The 19087-nt window shown below is 35.5% G+C and overlaps 1 protein-coding gene across 2 annotated transcripts in view; it reads right to left on the reverse strand.

Moving 5' to 3' along the window:
• Positions 1 to 8135: 8135 nt before the first annotated feature.
• Positions 8136 to 19087, reverse strand: part of Ipmk (inositol polyphosphate multikinase) — a 59502-nt gene continuing 48550 nt past the window's right edge. For both annotated transcript variants that reach the window (XM_063239518.1, XM_063239519.1), the window contains 2 exons: positions 14553 to 14634; positions 8136 to 12799 (listed from right to left, as the gene is read on the reverse strand). In XM_063239518.1, the coding sequence (XP_063095588.1) occupies positions 12177 to 12799; positions 14553 to 14634 (705 nt within the window). In that variant the 3' untranslated portion in view covers positions 8136 to 12176. The remainder of the gene's footprint in view (positions 12800 to 14552; positions 14635 to 19087) is intronic.

Here is a 19087-nt window from a genome sequence, read left to right on the forward strand (position 1 = left end):
ATTTTAATATAATAAAAGGTATGCTTTTTAGCATAACGTTTTACACAGAAGTATACCAGTTTATACATAATTGGAAAAAAATCAATTGACATTCCAGTTAACATCAAGAAAGCTCATGAACAATGTAAGATTGCTTAGGATAACAAGTCACCATAAAATGATAATTTAAAATTGAAAAGGCCACACTGGGAGACTGCCTACTTCCTTTACCTAGCAAAGGTAATGGTTAATAACCCAAATGAAAGGGGAAATACAGGATATGTGAAAAGAGGTTTTAGGGTCAGGGATACATTCAGTGGCATAATGCTTGCCTGGCAAGCACAAGGTGCTGAGTTCAATTCTCAGTATGAAAAGAAAACAAAAAAAAAGTGGTTTTAAAATCTGCATAAGATTCTTGTCTTGCTTTTATGCTCAGATTCTCAGAATTAAATGTCCAGTCTCACTTGTTCTAACTTTGCTACCTGATGAAACTACAGACCTTGAGACAAGGAAAAGCCTAGCAAGCAGTAGCAAACTTGCGTTTTTTAATATCCTCTGGACCTCTGTCTGTCCTTTTGCTTGTACACCAAAAAGTGATCTATAAGCTCCTAGATTCAGGTGCTTCCTTGGTGCCCTGCCCCCACTCTTGTGAAGACTTTCCTCTGTTGTTTCTAATAAACCACATCTGGTGTTGTTCAAGAACCCAGAGAGAGAAGACTGGTTATACCATGACAAGATTCACCTTCCTGGTGTGCTGTAAGTTGATTTGATGGTTGGAGTACATATGGTTGATGAGGTAGAGTGTGTGGTTGGTTGCCTTGTGGTCTCCCTGTGTTAGTGTCCATTCAGTGTCTTCTAACATTGATTCTGGGTTTGGCAACTGTAGCAAACTTAAAATGGGAGTTTGAAATCAAATATTTTTTAACCTTCTTTAGGATCCTACCACAACTAAAAGAAATGTCTGGGCCAATCTCCTGAAAGGATGAGAAAGAGACATCATTCCATACTGCATGCCCCAGCTTACCTGCCTGGTGATTGCGGAGACATGAGGAAGTCTAGCCAATAGCAGCAGAACCACACAACCCAATTGTAGAGCCATGCAAATAATGAAGATAGTTGTTTAAGCCACTTACATTTTGGGTGTTATGCAGCATTAATTGCTAATACAGTGATGAGTGGCCCTAGACCCAATGACTATAGAGAGTGGAAAATGGAAACAACGGATGGTCCATTCATCTGCTGGTGAACATATAGTCCATTTATGGTTTATGTTTAGATATTCCCAACCACAAAACCTCATATGATCATAGGTAAAGCTATTGGAAGGTGATTGGATAATGGGGTCTCATGACTTGCTATTAGGAGGTGGATGTGGTTGGAAGAGATGGATCATTGGGGTGTGGCCTGGGTCTATTTCTTCCTCACTGCCCCATTTACCCCTTTCTCTGGCTTTTGTAGTCACGTCATGGACTGGTTCTAGCCTGCCGTGATCCTCTGTTGTGGTATCCTGCCTTGGAGCCAGCTGACTACTGACTAAAACATCTACAACTATGAATCAAAATAAACCTTTCCTGCTGTGAATTGTGGGTTTCAGGTATCATGTTCCAGGGATGAGAAAGTGAGCAGATTTTGATACCAAAGAAGTGGGCTCATTGCTGTGACTACCTGATCATGTGGTTTAGAGGCCTTTGGAAGTGGCTTGTAGGAGTTTGGAAAGGTTTTGAGATACCAGCTGGAGAAGCACCCCTAATATGCTATGAACCGAGCATGACGGGAAGCTTCCATCAGAGCTCAGAAGACCACAATGCTAATAGAAAGGCATCCAGTAAAGACAAGGCTCAGTAGTTTCAGCGGGGAAGAAGTATTATATCTAAATTATGTAGAAACATTGTAGGCAGTCAGACAGGGTGGACCTCAGGGAGTCAGTGCTGAAGATAAGAACTTAGCAGAATGTGGCTGGAGGCACATCTAAAGATTAGAGTCACAATGGCCAGATTTACATATTTTACTAAAAGAGAAATAGGGCAATTTGACCCTTTGATACCTTTTGACCTTTGACCCAAAGAGACCCTTTGATATCTCATTAGGAATGGATTATCCTCTCCCAAGAAACTGAGACTAAGACAAAAACTAAGACTATGGTAAGGCTAAGGTTATAAACACTAAGGAAACTAAGACTGACTACAAATTATAAACCAAAGTTAATCTATATGTGCTTGCAACTATTGGATCAATATGGCCTAAGCATCTTTACTTTTTGTTGTTGTTGTTGTTGTTGTTTTGTTTTTTTGTATTGGCAATCCAATTTGGCACCCTGCACTTGCCAGGCAGGCACTTATGCAGCTAAGCCACATCCCTGACAGTATCTTTTACTTGTAATCCTATTGATCATAGTTTTGTATCCACCTCTTGATTTTGCTCTAGAAAGCCTCCCCTGTAAAGTGGAGTATGTAGTAACCCACTTTTAGTTGCATCCTGTCTTTTGCATGAGCTGTTTCTCTCTCAATAAAATTTCCTACTCTTAAGCTTCATCATTCCTCAGAATTCACATTGATTCTGGGAACCCCAAACTTGGCACGTTGTGATATAGGGGAATGCCACTCCCAACCTACTATATGTCCAATACAAGCTTATGTTCTCTAAAATTAAAGAATGAATTTTAGGAACAATGGAGGTTAAGAGCAGAATTTATATATTGAGACAAAGAAAGTTTCTGTCTGAGAGAAACAGACAGACAGACAGAAGGGATCTCAAGTGGCTGCTCTTGTAATCTACAAACGAGCCCCCAAACTCGAGTTCAAAAAATGGGGCAAAAACATATTTTAAAAAAGCAGCGCTGATTTATTTTATCCTGGGCCCAGCGACACAGTACAGTTGGAGTTTGCAAAAGCTGTGTGTCTCTCTCAAAGCTTGCAGCCTTTATGTACATATCACAGTTTACAAAGTAAGGGGTTATGGGAGTAGATCAGGAAATCTGATAAGGAAATGTTTTCCTTAGCAGAGGACAGAGAAGTCTAGCAGTAATTAATAATCTTTTGTCAGCTTATTTTAGCACCACATCTGTTATTTGTAGAGGGCAACAATGGTTAACATATCAATTAGGTTAGGTTTCTAGGGATTCACAATTCTTTACAGAGGGGAGCATTGATTAACATATCAATTAGGTCACCCAGGGGGAAGGGGGAAAAACCCGCATACAGAACAGTATGGCAGCCTTACAGTTACTTTGGTCATATAAACATAGTGAAGCTCTTTTTGCTAGTGTACAGCAGCTGCCAAGAACTCTGTCTTTTCTAGGGTCTTTTATAAAGCAAAATCATGATGTGAGACGGGTCCAAGGTGGGGAAATGCCACGACCCAATGCAGCTCCTGAAGTTCTTGGAGGTAAGGACCATAAGAGGATAAGAAAAACAAGAGACAAAACTGAGGTCAGATGGAGCCCTTATCCTCCGGATGGGAGGAAAGGTACTGCTCAACCAATGTAGCATTTTTATTTATATATGATGTCAATTTCAGTCCCTCTGCCTAGCAATCCATTGCTTGGGTTGTCTAGGGGCTTGGTGTTTTCCTGAGCCATAGCAACTTCTTCACTTGACTGACCAGGTTACTCTTTGTTTAATGGCAGGGTCACCTCTGGTTCATGCCCTAGGTCAATTTCTAGCTTCCACGGCTCCCAACAGGGAAAAATGGGAACTTGCAAGGTGGGCATAAAGTGGGACAGCACTGTGGTCAAACGATAAGATTAACTGCTCTGGTAAAATTGATTAAATCAGAAACAAATGCGGAAGCAAGTCATGTACTAAGTGGGCATGCTTAATCTCAGTGACTCTTCCTGTAGGGGTTTGGGATGGTGACTCCTTGACTTCCTTAGGATGATAAACTATTTAGACAGTCAATCCCTAGGGTATGGGTGTATTTGCTTTGCATTTTGTCTTGAAATCTGGCTCCCAGATGAGGTGTCTTTCTCCTCCAAGGTCAAAGACATCTGGTCCTCTGTGCTGGCTCCCTCGAGGGCCTAGCCCTGTCTGACTGCCTATAACATTTTTAACTCAGCTTCTTGTAACTATTGGACATCTAGTAGGTTTTGAGTTATAATCATTTGGAAGTCCTACAACAGAAGGACTTCACTGGTTAGTTGGACCCAAGATGGAATGTGTTATTCTCTGACAGAAAATTTGTCTGCATTTTGGTTGTGTCCAGAGACATTGTAGGAAGCTGAGACTAAGGGTGGCACAATAAATTTCTCTGGCAGAAGAAATTCCAAGGCAGTTTAAAGTTGAAGCAATGGCATACATAGGTACCATCAGAGGCTTTTAAACAGCTCTACACTGAAAAACAAGAGCAAAGGGCACAGTTGAGTGTTTTGAAAAGGTTTGAGTTTCATCAGCAAGGAAGCACCTGTAAGCTTAGAGCCTGCAAATATAGAGCAGTGGAGAGCTTGGTGAACAAATTAGCATTAAAAAGCAGCTTGAGTCCCTTAACAGTAGAAAAAAATGCCTTGAAGTAATGTGAGGAACCAGTAGGGCCTCACCTTCTCAAAAATGCAAGTCTTTGCGTCCAGAAGAAAGTCCCAGGGCACCATGCTCCAGAAGGCGGCCACTTAGGGAATTTGTTCCTCTCTGTTCATTTTCTAGCACCCTGTCATCCAGGCCCTCAGGAAGCCTGGCTATAGCTACAGCTAACTACAGACTGTCTGTGATACTGCTTTGAGATGCAATCAGAATATCAGAAAGCAAGATTTGTAAGGGCAGGGAGCCTTTCACACAGATTTCAAAAGAAGGCCTGGGATAGCAGGCAGTGTGTTCCTGAGAGGGCAGTGTGGGAGCTTGTGACGGTGAAACCAAAAGTGCAGTGCAAATTGCTGAATGTTGGAAAACCCAGAAACATGGACTATCTGAGAAAAGCTCCAAGGGGTGAGCAAAACTGGTGAGAGGCCACAAGGGCCACAGCCACTAGCGATGCTGGAAAACTGGGGCTCTTAGGCACTGGAGTTCATATACTGCCAGACTGCCCCAGCTGCCACACGTGGAACTACACAATTTGTACACTCTGGTGGGTGTTGATTTTGCTTTGGTCCCATTGCTTTCTATTCCATTTCTCCTTTTTGGAATGGAAATATTTACCCTGTGCCTTTGTATATTGAAAATGTTTTAACTTTTCTTTTTTCAGGGCTTGCAGCTGAGTTTGCCTTGAATCTCAGAGTAACTTTGTGCTTGCAACGCTGCAGCTCTTAAGACTTCGGCAAATCCCAGACTAGACACTTTTTGCATAGAGATGCAGGAGTCTTTTGCAGGCAAGGGGCTGAATGTTATGGTTAATATCTATATATTCCCCCAAAACTTGATGTGCTCGTGGGTGGGGCTTTTGGGAGGTGATTAGATTATGGGAGTCCATGGCTGATTTGCTGTTATAAGTGGTGGGCCACTAATGTGTGGCCTAAATCTATTTCTTCCCTGCTCCTCCTTTGATCTCTCTCTTCTGCTTCCTGCTGCCATGCTAGAAGTTATTTCTCCTTTCATGACTCACGCTGTTCATCCTTGGGGCCAGCAGACTAGGGACTGAAACTTCTACAAACTGGAGCCAAAATAAACCTTTCCTCCTTTAAGTTGTAGATGGTGGCTATTGTGCTTCTGTGACAAGAAAGTAATGGAGAGACCAAGACTTAGCTACTACAAATTATGCTGCCTTAAACATGGGTATTCATGTATGCCTACAATATGACAACTTCAACTTTTTCAGGAAGTTACCTAGAAAATCTATTTTATTTATACACATTGGGGTACTACTCTGTCATAAGCTTGAGGCATTCATAGGTAAATGGTATAACCTGAAACCACATTATGAAGCCACACAAACTTAAGTATCACGTGGTTTCTCTTCTATATGTACCATGTATATTCTCATTCAAATGGATGAAGGAGCAAGACATGGGAGGGAAGAGAAAGAGGAGAAAGAGAAAGAAGATGAATAAAAGAAAAAATTATGAAAACAGAACTTTTACAAATGTGAAGGGGCCCAAGAGTTGGAGAAAGTGGGGAGGGAAGAGAGGGATAGGAGATGGAAAGAAAAAACTGTGCATTACATACATGTATCAACTGCCCACAGTAAATGTAATCATTATGCACTGCAAACATGTACTAGTTAAAAACAGTATAGAAAAAAAAAGACCTGAGAACTAAAAGTTATGGCAGTAGTTTCTTTACAATTGGGAGGAGAAAGTTCTTTGAATTGGATCCAAGACTGAGAAATTGTCAATTTACCTTAAATTTATGATCTTTAAAATGTGTTGAGTTATTCTCCAGATACTAACAAATGTCCAGACACTTTCACATTCCGGTTTCTCTGAACTTGTTCTATGAAAGCAAACGACGCAACTAAGGCTTTCTATCATAGTCAGGAGACTGCAAGAGGAATGTACTTGCATCTAGCAAAGGTCAAACCACAGAATGTTCTTAATAAACTCGAATAAACAACTGAAGTCAGTATTCAGGCCAATTCAATCTATTCAAATTCATTTTCAAAATAAATGCTATATCCTTTACCTATATTTTTTATAACATTTCAAGATACTTTGCCAAGGTATGCTAACGTAATAAATACAATTTTTTATTAAACTTTTTTTTTTATCGGTACCAGGGATCGAACTCACGACTGCTTGCTTGTAAGGCAGGCATTTATGCCACTGGGCTAAATCCCCAGCCCCAATAAATACAATTTTAAGAGCTGGAGGTGTAGCTCAGTGGTAGTGCACTTGTTTAGCACATACAAGGCCCTAGGTTTGATCTCCCAGCACTGGAAAAATAATTTTAAAGACCTTCCTAACTTTCCTTAGAAATACATAGCTATGACATCAAATCAAACATTTTCAGGGTATATTAACCAACTGTACCATACCGCTTACATCACAACATCTCTAAAATGTTTAGGTGACAAGTACCCAGTATATATACAAAATGTTTTCAACTGACAAAGTACTATTCACATAGGGAAAAATGCAAATAGCACAAATACAACATGAAAAGCTTATTATTACATACCTCCCAAAATGTATTGCAGAAGGCAGTGGCTGAGGATGTAACTTAGCTAATGAACTTTTCTTCCAATTGAAAATGGCCAGCATTATCTTGAGCCATCATTGCTGGCTGCCTTTGCTCACTTTTGAACCTGTTTATTTCTCTGTTGCCAGCTCTCTTGTTTTCAAATAGCCAGGCTGGGTCTCTACTGAGTTGTCCTGTCCAAATTCTACTGTGCTTCCTACACTTAAGAATGTTTTGCAAGTCTTACAACTTAAATGGTAGACCCCATCTAGGCCTACTTAATCAGTATCCCCCAAGTGATTATTTTCACTCTTAAAATTATTTTTACTGTCATTTCAGCTCATCATCTTTATACTCAGCTGTAAACTGAGTAGAGCAGTGTGTTTATTTTCAGCAGTTAAACAGCCAGGAAGAAAAAAAAATACTTCACAGAGTATTGATCTGTCCTACAGTGTACATTCAGAAGTAGGAATAAAGAAGGAATGTATTTTGAGCACTGACCTAAAATTGCTGCAATGTAATGAATCACTGTTCATGTTATGCGAAGTGACTTCCCTCTCATAATTTTACTTATCAGTGTGTCAGTCACAACCCCAGTAACACTTTATATCGCACTGACATGAACTTTCCTCTGTACCAGACAGTATGTATCTTGAGAAATGAGGTACTGAATCTTATTCACCCTTTTAAAATTACCAAAGCCAAAGACTGTGCATAGTAGAGACTGTCTGACATTGTCATCTTTAAAAAGTGAAAAGACTGACTTGGTCACTGATTAGGCAACCAATTCACAGTTTCATTCACGCAAAAATATCTTACATACTGAAGTTTAAAATTTATATATCTTCACAGCCAAGTCAACTTGTTTTTCCTATACATTTACTTTTCTTACTAGGCTAACTCCAAAGTTTTTAGCTGATGGCAGAAAAAATATTCAAAATAGCTATAACTTCATTGCTGAGATTCATGTTTCTTCCCACAAACATGCAGCTTAATTATCTTTGAATCCTTAATGATTTCCCTAATTTCTGGTACCTGAATCACAAATATTTGTTGAATGAGTTATTTTTCAAGTTACCACAAGTGTGCTAGCATCTTACAATTAATGGGAAAAAAAGCTCCAATGAAAAACATTTTAATGGGTTGTCAAATATACAGTTATTGGAATTATCTAAATATTACTTATAAAAATTGGTATACCACATTAGATGATTCTATAAAACACAAATTACACATTGACAATAACCCCTGCAGTCCAAGAATATCCATCAATAGTACAAATTACAAACACACTAAGAAAAAAAAACTAAAGACATGAGACACTTAAACCAAAATAACTGTGACTAAATACATTCATTCATGGAATACAAAACAAAAAAAAGTATCACTGCACATTGTCACTAATAACATAATTTTAGGTGCAATTTCACATGCTTTCATTAATCTTCCAGTACAATTCCCATGTAAAGTGTCTTTGTGCACACCATTTTTATTTATATGCAGGTGCATTGTACATCATAAAGACTGTTCAACCTCATAATTGTTTATACTGTATGTGAACACCAGGCCAAAATTTAACCTCAATAACAAAATTTAAAATTAAAATTGAAAGCATATACTAATTTAATTGTATGAACAGTATTTCCTCTTAGATGCTATCAATATTCCGTAACAATTTAATAACAAAAGATGGTGCCTCCAACCTTCCTAAAATATCAACAAACATTTTAAGCTATATCTGTGAGTCAAAAACTAATTTCACATTGCCATACTTAAAATATCAGGTTATTTGAAGGTAAAATTGAGGCCTAAAATATCCGCTTGTGAATATGTAATGGAATGTTTTTCACAGTTATGTTACATTAAACACCATAACAAATGGGCAGATAAATAAACGTACCTTTATCAGTAAGAAAAATTAAGGCTTTTTCATGTAATCTGTAACTACCATCCGAATTCAAGAATCAAATGAAGGTTATGATCCAGAAAAACATTACTTCTAACCTCTCTATCACACTGATATTAGTTCCTTCATCCTAATTCAATACTTGGAGGAGAGGCGGCTAACAGTGCTTGGCACCTGGTGTATGTCCATAAGTGCTCTGAATGAACTAAGAAGCCAGCCTCCAAGGGCAGTGCTACTTGTTTCCCTAACACTAGGTAACTGCCGCCTCTTCAGATAAGCAAAGAGACAATTTTTAAAAAGACAAAGTCTCCTGGGCTACGCGAACATTATAGAAAGTACAAGAAAGGATAACTGAAGTTACAAATTACCAAACCAAGGTCAAAGGCACTGGATGAGGAAGATAATTACAAAGCATTGTAAACAATTTTTAAAGCGAATCAATTTTTAAAAATCAAATTCTAAGAGAAAATAATGCTAAATGATGACAATACTTTAAAATAGTGGACAAAATCTCTGCAATTTCACAATGGAATCTTCCAATATTCTAGTCTTCTTTCATCTCACAATATCCCAAATCCTAAAAATGAACATGTTTTTAGTTCCATGAAAGAAGAAAACTTAAAGAACTCTGGAAACTGATTTTTTCAAATGTCATTAAATTTGGTAAACTTAAAGATATGACATAAAGATCATCTTGAAATCATAAAATACTAAATTACACTCAATATTCAGAACAAAAGTTCTTATTCAGTTGAACAGAGTCTCAGAGTAGCAAACTGTAGTGTAAAGAGGCAAAGTAGTATGAGTTTTCCAAACACACAAAGAATTATGAATACTGATTTGAAATACCACAAGATCCATGGTACATCCATTTAATATACATGTTTGTAAGTTTTTTTGAAAAACTATTTAGATAAAATATTATCATTTATCATTGACTTTAATTTATTTGAATCTATGCAACTTTCATTCATATTAAAATATTAATGTAAATACTTTATTATAAAACTATTTTACAGTTTAAATTTTATTTGAGAAATATATTCACATCCACAGTTTCTTAAAAGTCCTTTTTATGAGTGCATTCCATAAGAAACACACAAAATTATTAACTCATGTTTGGGGGGGAGACTAATAATCTTACTGCTTCAAACTATAACCTTACTTTGCTTATTTCTTAAACATTTACATGTTTAAATATGATTGCTGAATAGTGATCATTCATCCCCACAGTGGCAAATTTCACGGTAATCTTAAAAGACAGGACTAGATAATAAAATAGTCACACACAGATACATAATAGATACTTACTACATTACATGAAAGCTTACTTACAAAGTAAGGTAAAATGGGCATTGGATAACAGTGATTAAAAAATGTAAACAAAAAGAATTAAATGTTAATCATTTCCCTGAAAAACAAAGATAAAAGCACTTTTTATTTTCTTAAAAACAAAACATGATCTATTGTATCAAAAAGGTAAGACACAGATTTTACAATACTATATTTCCAAATACAGATGAAGAAAATCTGCAACAGCTGATTCAGACTTTATTGAGCAAAGGATCTGATAACACTTTATTAAGAAAAAGCCTTAACATTCAACATAGTACTTATTATCTGACTACTATTGAACCATTATTGAAACAACAACAACAACAACAACAACAAAGGTCTATATTGTAAGAAAAAACATAAAACTTAAAATTTTTTTTCTATTAATTATAATTTGAAGTTGATTCTGACAAAAAAATGAACAAAAACCCTATAGCCAAAACTCACTTGGGCTGCAGAGAAAAACCATGAAGTCCTTGTGAAAAGTACTTTACACTGACTCATGGATTTTTTAAAGTTATTCCGGTTTAACAGATTTAGTAAACACAAAATTTGTACAGCACTTTTGTTGTTTTTGTTTGGACTCACCTCCCAGTCCAAACATGAATATAGAAAAATTATTCAACCACTTATGTTAATCATGTAGTAAACCAGAGGGGAAGTAATAACACCATTAACATCAAAGGTATTTGCAAATTCAATTTCAAAGTTAATATTTTTAGTGTCAAATAGTTAATATTTTAAAAGGTAGTATATGTAAAATAAAACACTTTCAAATCTAATTTTTCCAGGAAAAGTAACATTGCTTCTGCCCCTAGTGAAATTAAATTACAATTTCTCTGTTGAATAAGATATAAAATAACTGTGAAGTACAAGTATGGATACAGATAATGCACCAAACACTGTATGACGTGCTTAGTATTTTCATTAACATTTATACAACTCGATGCCATCTTTCACTGTTTAACTAAATTTGGAAAAATACTATTTTTTACAACAAATATTTATACTACTGCTTGACAAGAGACATATAGATATATAAATTTTAAAAGGAAAGCCTTCAAAAATTACTTAAAGGAAAAATAAAACAACAATCATCCACCTTCTTGAAGCCTCTGAGAAAAAGGTGTTACATGGTTATGACACTTCTCACAATGTAATGAGCATCAATTCCAATTTTGCCATAAAGAACTTAAAAGAAAATAATTTCCTCTCTTCTTCTGACCCTGTTAAGAATATCAGTGCCCTTAACAGCAAGGCATTTGTTGTTGTTGTTGTTGTTGCTGATTTCAATTATATTTTTCACACAGTATTTTGAAAGAAACAGATAAATGGAAACTAAAGGGAAATCTGCTTTTGGAATGCCACAATTCTAAACCATTTCACTAAGAAGCACCTTTGATATGCTGGTCTGAACTTTTAATATAAAACCTAAACAGTACTTATTTCTGAAGTAGGATTTTTCTCCAGTTTTATAACTTCATACATACCAATACTAAGGACATTAACCTGTGCTTTCTAGATTTTTCAAGGTGTTTAATAATGTAATAGGTAACATATGGCTCATTGTCAAGGTTGGGTGGACAGAGATTTCATGATAAATTGGCTACAAAAAGCTAAATAAACTCTTATAACTGAATAATGATTTGTATTTTGCTTAAGCCAAACAGATGTTGAAGCCATGTACCACCACAGTCCCTGCTTAACGTTCCTGTTTCTTTATTCTTCATAGTTTTCTAATGAACAAATTAGTATTCCTGAGTAAGAGTATAAAAAAGATAATCTTTCTACCAAAAGTATAAAGACAAATAAAACATCGACTCACAATACAAAGTTTTTACACAGCATTACAGATGCAGACAATGACTACTGCTCTTCAGTACAACTGGCTCGTTCTTTAAAAGACTGCAGCAAAAGATTCAACTGTCTAAAATATTTCGAAGTACAGTAATTAAATTCTTTAAACCATAAACATATCCCTCATCTATCGTGTTGCTAGGAAATACATGAGCAAAATCTATCATTCGCACTTCTACTTCTGCAATCTCTTGGCAACCAGTAGGAAGATGGCAGAAAACTTTTTCCAGTTGGGAAAGTACATTTCCATTTAAATGTTCTTGTGACATGCTTTTCCATCCATTGTCTTGCTCCATATTTTCAACTTTCAGTGAAGTCTGACTGTGATGCTTCTTTGAATACATTTTTCTGTGACGCGCATACATCTTGGATAAGTTCTTGCCTACTGAAGACTCTATTTTTCCATTCACTGTGGAACTTAACATATGAAAGTTATTATTGTACTCCAGTACTTCTGTGTCTGACAGTTGTCCTTTGGACAAGAATTTTTCTGCCAAAGTTCTATCATTTGATTTTGTAGTGGTTGGCTGAGATGAACCTTCATAAACAAATAGTAAAGAACTTGCATAAAAGTTAAGTTGCTTCTGGCTTTCAAACCATTGCAGAATTTTCTCAATCTTCTCAATACTGGCAGCAATAGCATCTTTTCTTAAGCTGAACCCATTATGAAAAAACTTGGAGATGCCTATAAAATAAAATGTATTAGGATTAGAATCAAATTATGAAGTATCACTACTTGAAAGAAAACTCAAAGTAGATAAAATTCTACAAATTCTTCCCATTATCCCTTACAATTATCTGAATACTTATTAGTCATAGAATTCTACTATAGGTAGATATAAAAACTTAGACCACAACCTAATTTTTGGTGAAGATTTCGTATTAGAAAACATTTAAACAATAGCAATGTTTCTTATTCAAACAGAAATTTATTACAGGTAGGCTAGAAATATAGTTAAATGTAATTCCAAATTTTGTTTTATTTGCTATTGTGATGGATTTTATAACAAAACTACCTGCTTCTTACAATCACATTTAAGAGCTAATTTAAAATCCAAAATCAAATAACTATTTTTAATAGTGTCATAGCCCACAACCAAGTATTAAACCATAATTCTACTAATTCTTCTTTTTCTCAATAATACTGATTTGTTTTTCATAAAAGTGAAGCATGTTTTTCTGGGACTAACACTTCTCTAGGTTGACACGTTATACTCAAAATTCTGATTTTTAAATATTCTAACCACTTTTAAAACTGTATGTTAAAACTTTATCATATTTGGAAATTTATAGGTATATACCATTTGATTTTTACTTTTATAATTAATGTGTCCACCCTCTCTTGTATAGAAGAAATGTATTTAGATAGTACCAAACTGCAGCCCAAGTAAATATTCTTAAAATAGCCAATTGAACACTATCCTGTTGTTAAGTTCACACTGGATGTCCATCTTCTATACATAAAATAAAAATTCTTCTAAAAATAAAAATTCTTCACTCTGTATTACACATAAACTCTTCTCTACATTAGAAGAGACAAAAGTAAACTATTCCAGAGATACAGGTTATATTTGCTTTTGTACTGTTGACTATCAATATTCAGAAGCATGTATGTAACCAACTTTAATTAGCCCTGTTTTATACCATTTAATGTTCCTTGGTACACCTAGAAGCTTATATAGCTCTAAAGTACATAAGAAGTCTCAAAAAATGCATTACATGCAACATGACTGATACACTATAATGTCTTCTATATAACAAGCAGTTTCAGTATTCTATGACACATAATCTACCTAAAACATAAATTTTAATGACAACCTTAGTTTCAGTGTTGAGCTAAAAGATTTGTCCTCAGATGTTTAATATCTTTAAAAAGGGTGCTTCTATAGTTTAGATCTGTTGTCTTCTAAGGGGCGTGTCGTAGGCATGCTTGGTGGGAGACAGTGAAAAATCTTCCAGGTCTAGATCACTATGGCTCTGCCCTTAAAGGGAATATTGGGATCCCAGCTCTCGCTCCTTCTCTCTTTGCTTCCTGATCATCATGAAGTGAACTTTTCTTCCCCAGTCACTATTGCCATGATGTATGATGCTGCAACAGGCCTCAAAACAAGAAGGCCACGTCACTATAGATAAACTGTGAACAAAAATGAACATCCCCTTTTGAATTGATCATCTCAGAAATTTTTTCAGTCACAGAAAGCTAACTAACACCCATATTTATAAGAAATTAATAAAAATGTAAAAAAAGGACATTTGTGATCCCATGGTTTTGTTGTTATAAAGTAACAATTATGATTAATCCAATTCTGTGAATCTAAGCTTCATTTCCCCCAAAAATGTTTACTATGAATTGAATCACTATTTAAAAGGAGAATTAAAGCAATTTTAGAATTATTTCAACATTGTGATAATAAAAGCATTAATTTTTAAGTATTTACCATCCTTTATAGTTTCTTTTGTTAAGCTTCTTCCAAAGTGCTGGTTTTGTGTCTCATAACTATCAGAATGAACATGATAAACCTGCCAAAAAAAAATTCAGTGAACATTAAAAACAAAAATACTTCTCAAACACGTAGGTTTTAACCCAGCAATGCAAAGATAATTAAAGATGAAACCTACTGACATAATTCATTCTACTAGACTTGAGAAGAAAAAAATATTTATATCAATGAATGTTGAAAAGTATTTAAAAATTTAGGATCTCTATTGAGGATAATTCTTTATAAGGAGAAATATTTCCAATATAATAAAAATATTTATTTCAATCCACCAAAAATTAACTTGAAGGATAAATAAAAAAGCATTTCTTTTAAAATATAGAAAGACTTCATGGAAAGTACAATACCTTTATTATTTAATACTGTTCAGAATTACTATCAAATGTAAATAAATGAGAAAAAGATATTAGATAATATAATCATTTGGAAATAACAAAAAAGCCCTATTTTTGGTACATAATAGTTGTATACTGGAAAATCAACTGAAATACAATGAATAAAATTGGTAGTGATAGTTAAGCATAAATAAGCAGAAAATAACCATAATATATCATATATGATCATATATATAAGATGTAATATAAGAAAAGACCCTATTTACAAATGAAACAAAAGAAGAATTAAGATGTAAAAGACCTACATATGAAAACATTTCTAAGATGGCTGGGGATTTAGCTCAGCAGTTTAAGTGCCTGCCTGGCAAGTGTGAGGTTGTGAGTTTGATTCCCAGTACCAAAAAACCCCAAACAATAAAAACAACATTTCTAAGACACACCCATGTTCTTCAAGAGACAATATCATGAAACACATCAGTTCTATTCAAGTTAACCTACAACTATAATGATACTATAATAAAATCATCTACAATGTTATAGCCATCTGAGCTAATTCCAAAGTTCACAGAAAGACCAGGGCATGACGGTACATCTCTATAGAGTCACCTACTCTAGAGGCTGAGGCAAGGCAATCACTTGAGCACAGGAGTTTAAGGCCAGCCTGGGCAACATAGCAACACAGCAAGGCCTTAACCTCCTAAAAGACAAAGAAAAGAAAAGAGAAGAGGAAAAAGGGAAAAAAAGTTCACCCAGAAAATAACCAGGAAAAAAATCAAAGTAACATTAGAAAGGAATGGTTAACTCTATCATGTGACCAAATACTGAACCATTTTAGAATGAGTAATGTATGGCAATTCAGTGCATGGTAACACAGCTTTAATCAGGGGCAAGGATGGACATATAGACTAAAAGTGAAACAGTTTCAGCCTGTTAACATGCTCTTTTTCTGTTTATTTCTACTTAGCAAAAACCAGAATGAAAAGATTTTCTCAAAAGTTGTTCTCTTGGGCTGGGGATTTAGCTCAGCGGCATAAGCACCTGCCTTGCAAGCAGGCAGTTGTGAGTTCGATCCCCGGTACCGATAAAAAAAAAAAAGTTGTTCTCCTGCCCTGAAAACATGTACTATATAGCAAAAGAAAAAAGGGATTCTGAAAGAGCAAATAGGATCCAAAATGTATGATACTGTGAAAGTGAAAGGGGAAGAAACTGCTCAAAAGGAAAGAACTGGGATGAAGGAAAAAAGAAAGAAGGGGGAAAATACACGTAACATATACACACACACACACACACACACACACACACATACATGTACACATATATATGACGGGTTAAAAAATTTTTATTTTATTTTTTGTTCTTTTTGAGACAGAGTCTCGCTATGCAGTTCAGGCTGGCCTTGGGTCTCATTTTGCGGCCCAGGATGGTCTTGAACTTGGAACGATTCTCCTGCCTCAAACTGTCAAGTGTTGGGATTACAGGTGTGTGCCACCACATCTGGCTTTTGACAGATAACTATATCACTAATCTGTTAGTTTATCAAAAAGAACAGTTTGTGCTTTAATTGTTTGACCATTTTTTATGCCAAATCTTGTAATCTGAGCAACTACTTTGAAGATAACAATACACAATACAGCACCAGTTAATTAATCTCCTATTATGTTTTGAAATTTTCTATCATTGTCTTTGTTCTTTTTTCATTTAAAAAAAATGACTCCTATTAAGCCTCATGGTTCATCCTTAGTTTTAATGTTCAAGAATCATATAATTAACTCTGTATTCACACTGTCACTTTCATTTGTCATTTCACACTTCTACCATGTAAGTGCACAATGTGTAATTATAAACTGTCATTACTATACAGAAAAAGCTATAAAAACTCTATAGTAAACCAGTTATAATTTTGTAGTGTTAGAGACTAAATTCAGGGTCTCACTTTAGCTAAGCATAGATCTACCAGTGAGCTACATCCGCACAAACAGGTGAATCAATTTGATCTACAGACCTAAACTTGAGTACTATCAAAGAGAAGAATAAAGTTAGAGAATCTACAATTCAAAACTTCCTCCAAAGATACATTAATCAAGACACTGTGGTATATGTATACAGGAATTGGAACATCTATATATTTCCAGTAGAATATAAAATGGTACAACAATTTTTGAAAAACACTTTAGCAGCTTCGTAAAAAGTTAAACATAATGTAACCACAGGATATACAAATTTCTCACTTAGAAATCTACCAAAAAATAAAAAAAAAATTCATTTCCTTTCAAAGTTATACACAGATATTCATAATAACCTTATTTATAACAGCCAAAACGGGAAACAACCCAAACTGCACCAGTGAATGGCTGAATAAAACATGATACATTCATAACAGAATATTATTCAGCAATCAAAAAAACAAAATGGGTGATGAATGCTACAATATAGATAAACTTTGAAATTATTAAGCTGACTAAAGAAGCCAGTCATGAAACACCACATATAGCAATGTATGATTCCATTTACACAAGATGTTCAGAAGAGAAATCCATGGTAAAGTCTGGGTAGGGATGGGAATATGAAGGATGAAAGTGCTTGTAGATGCAAAGATTTTTGAAAGACTGAGTTAAAAAAAAAAAAAAAAGGTGAATGTGAACCCGGGCATGGATGCTGACTAGCTTATAAAAGTTCAAGCCCAGTCTGGGTAACTCAGAAAGACTTTAACTCAAAAAAATGGGTAGAGAGAGTACTCAGTGCAAAGGTGCTAGGCTAAGTCTTAAGTAGAGAGAAAAACAGTATGTAGTGATTGTTACCCAACAATATGAGTAGACAAAACTAATAAATTGTACACAGTTCTCCCTCAATACCATAGAGGACAAACTCTAAAGTCCTTAGACCTTAGATACAAAAATGCAAGGATACTCAAGTCCATTCTAGAAAATGGCATGTATCTGCATATAACTTAGGTACATATGCAATACACCTGTTATCCTTTAAAATCTCTCTAGAAAACTTACAGTATTTAATGAACTGTAAATACTATAAAAACGTTTCATGTTGTATTGCCTAGGAAACAGTGACAAGGGAAAAAAGTCTGTTCATGTTAGTATCAATGCAATGAACAAAAATCTCCCAGCTTAATAGTGAGTAAAGACTAGCAACAAAATACAACCTCTCTAGGACCTGGTATGGGGACACGTGGAAGACAACGTGGTAAAGAAAAAACAAGTAGATCTCCACAAATTGAGGGGAACTAACAGGAAAACTAGAAAGTACAGAGAAGCTGGAAAAACAGAGTATAATGCAAAGAAAAGAACAAAGCAGTCTGGAAAACAAACTCTGGGTCCCAAAGAAGCGAACCCCTAAAGTAGCATTTGCGAAGCCCACAAAGGATTGGCAACTCCAAGGAGAAACAATGAGCCAGGCCAGCAGCATTCACCCCTAGAAAAGCCGAAGGTTATTGTAAACTGCAAAGACAGCATGGGGTTTTACTCTCAAAGTGACTCCTTCTATATACCAGGCTGGAGCTGGAGAAGAAATCCACTGAAGCACCTGCCATAATTCAGAGTGGTATCTTTCATTCATCCTTATGGTATGTCAATAACCAGTTCTCTGACTCTGTTATTGTAGCTGATTTCAATGCTACTGCCACAGTGATGGTCTTGCCACTAACTGGCTTTTACTGTACACCAATATTTGGGTTGTCTGTGTGTCATCAATAATGCTATGGTTCATTTCTGGGGAAATGGTTGCTGGGCCAATTATATACCACACCTAGAAGAGGTGATCGGATTTGGAAGAGAGGCAAAGGCCTATAGTTAGCCACACCCCTAGTGCATCACAGGAAAGCAGACACTAACTAAAGAGCTCTTACCAGCAACAAAGTCTTTCCACTATAACAGACCCCAACTCTTAGCACAATAAACAAACAAATGAGCAAGAGATATATGAGAATACAAAGCAACAAATACCTCCACAAATTTCCCAGTTCCCCAAAGATAATCCATGAGGCAATAACAGGGAGGAAAACAAAGGTCAAATAGTTGGATTTCATGAAATGATAAAGAGACCAAAAAAAAAAAAATTCAATGAGACACTCTACAAACTCAACAATGACATAACCAGGCAACAAAGTTCATAAAGTGGTCAGTGAAT

The sequence above is a fragment of the Cavia porcellus genome, unplaced genomic scaffold, assembly GCF_034190915.1.
Source record: "Cavia porcellus strain 051 isolate PalLab524CR breed Dunkin Hartley unplaced genomic scaffold, mCavPor4.1 scaffold_28, whole genome shotgun sequence".
NCBI lineage: Eukaryota > Metazoa > Chordata > Mammalia > Rodentia > Caviidae > Cavia > Cavia porcellus.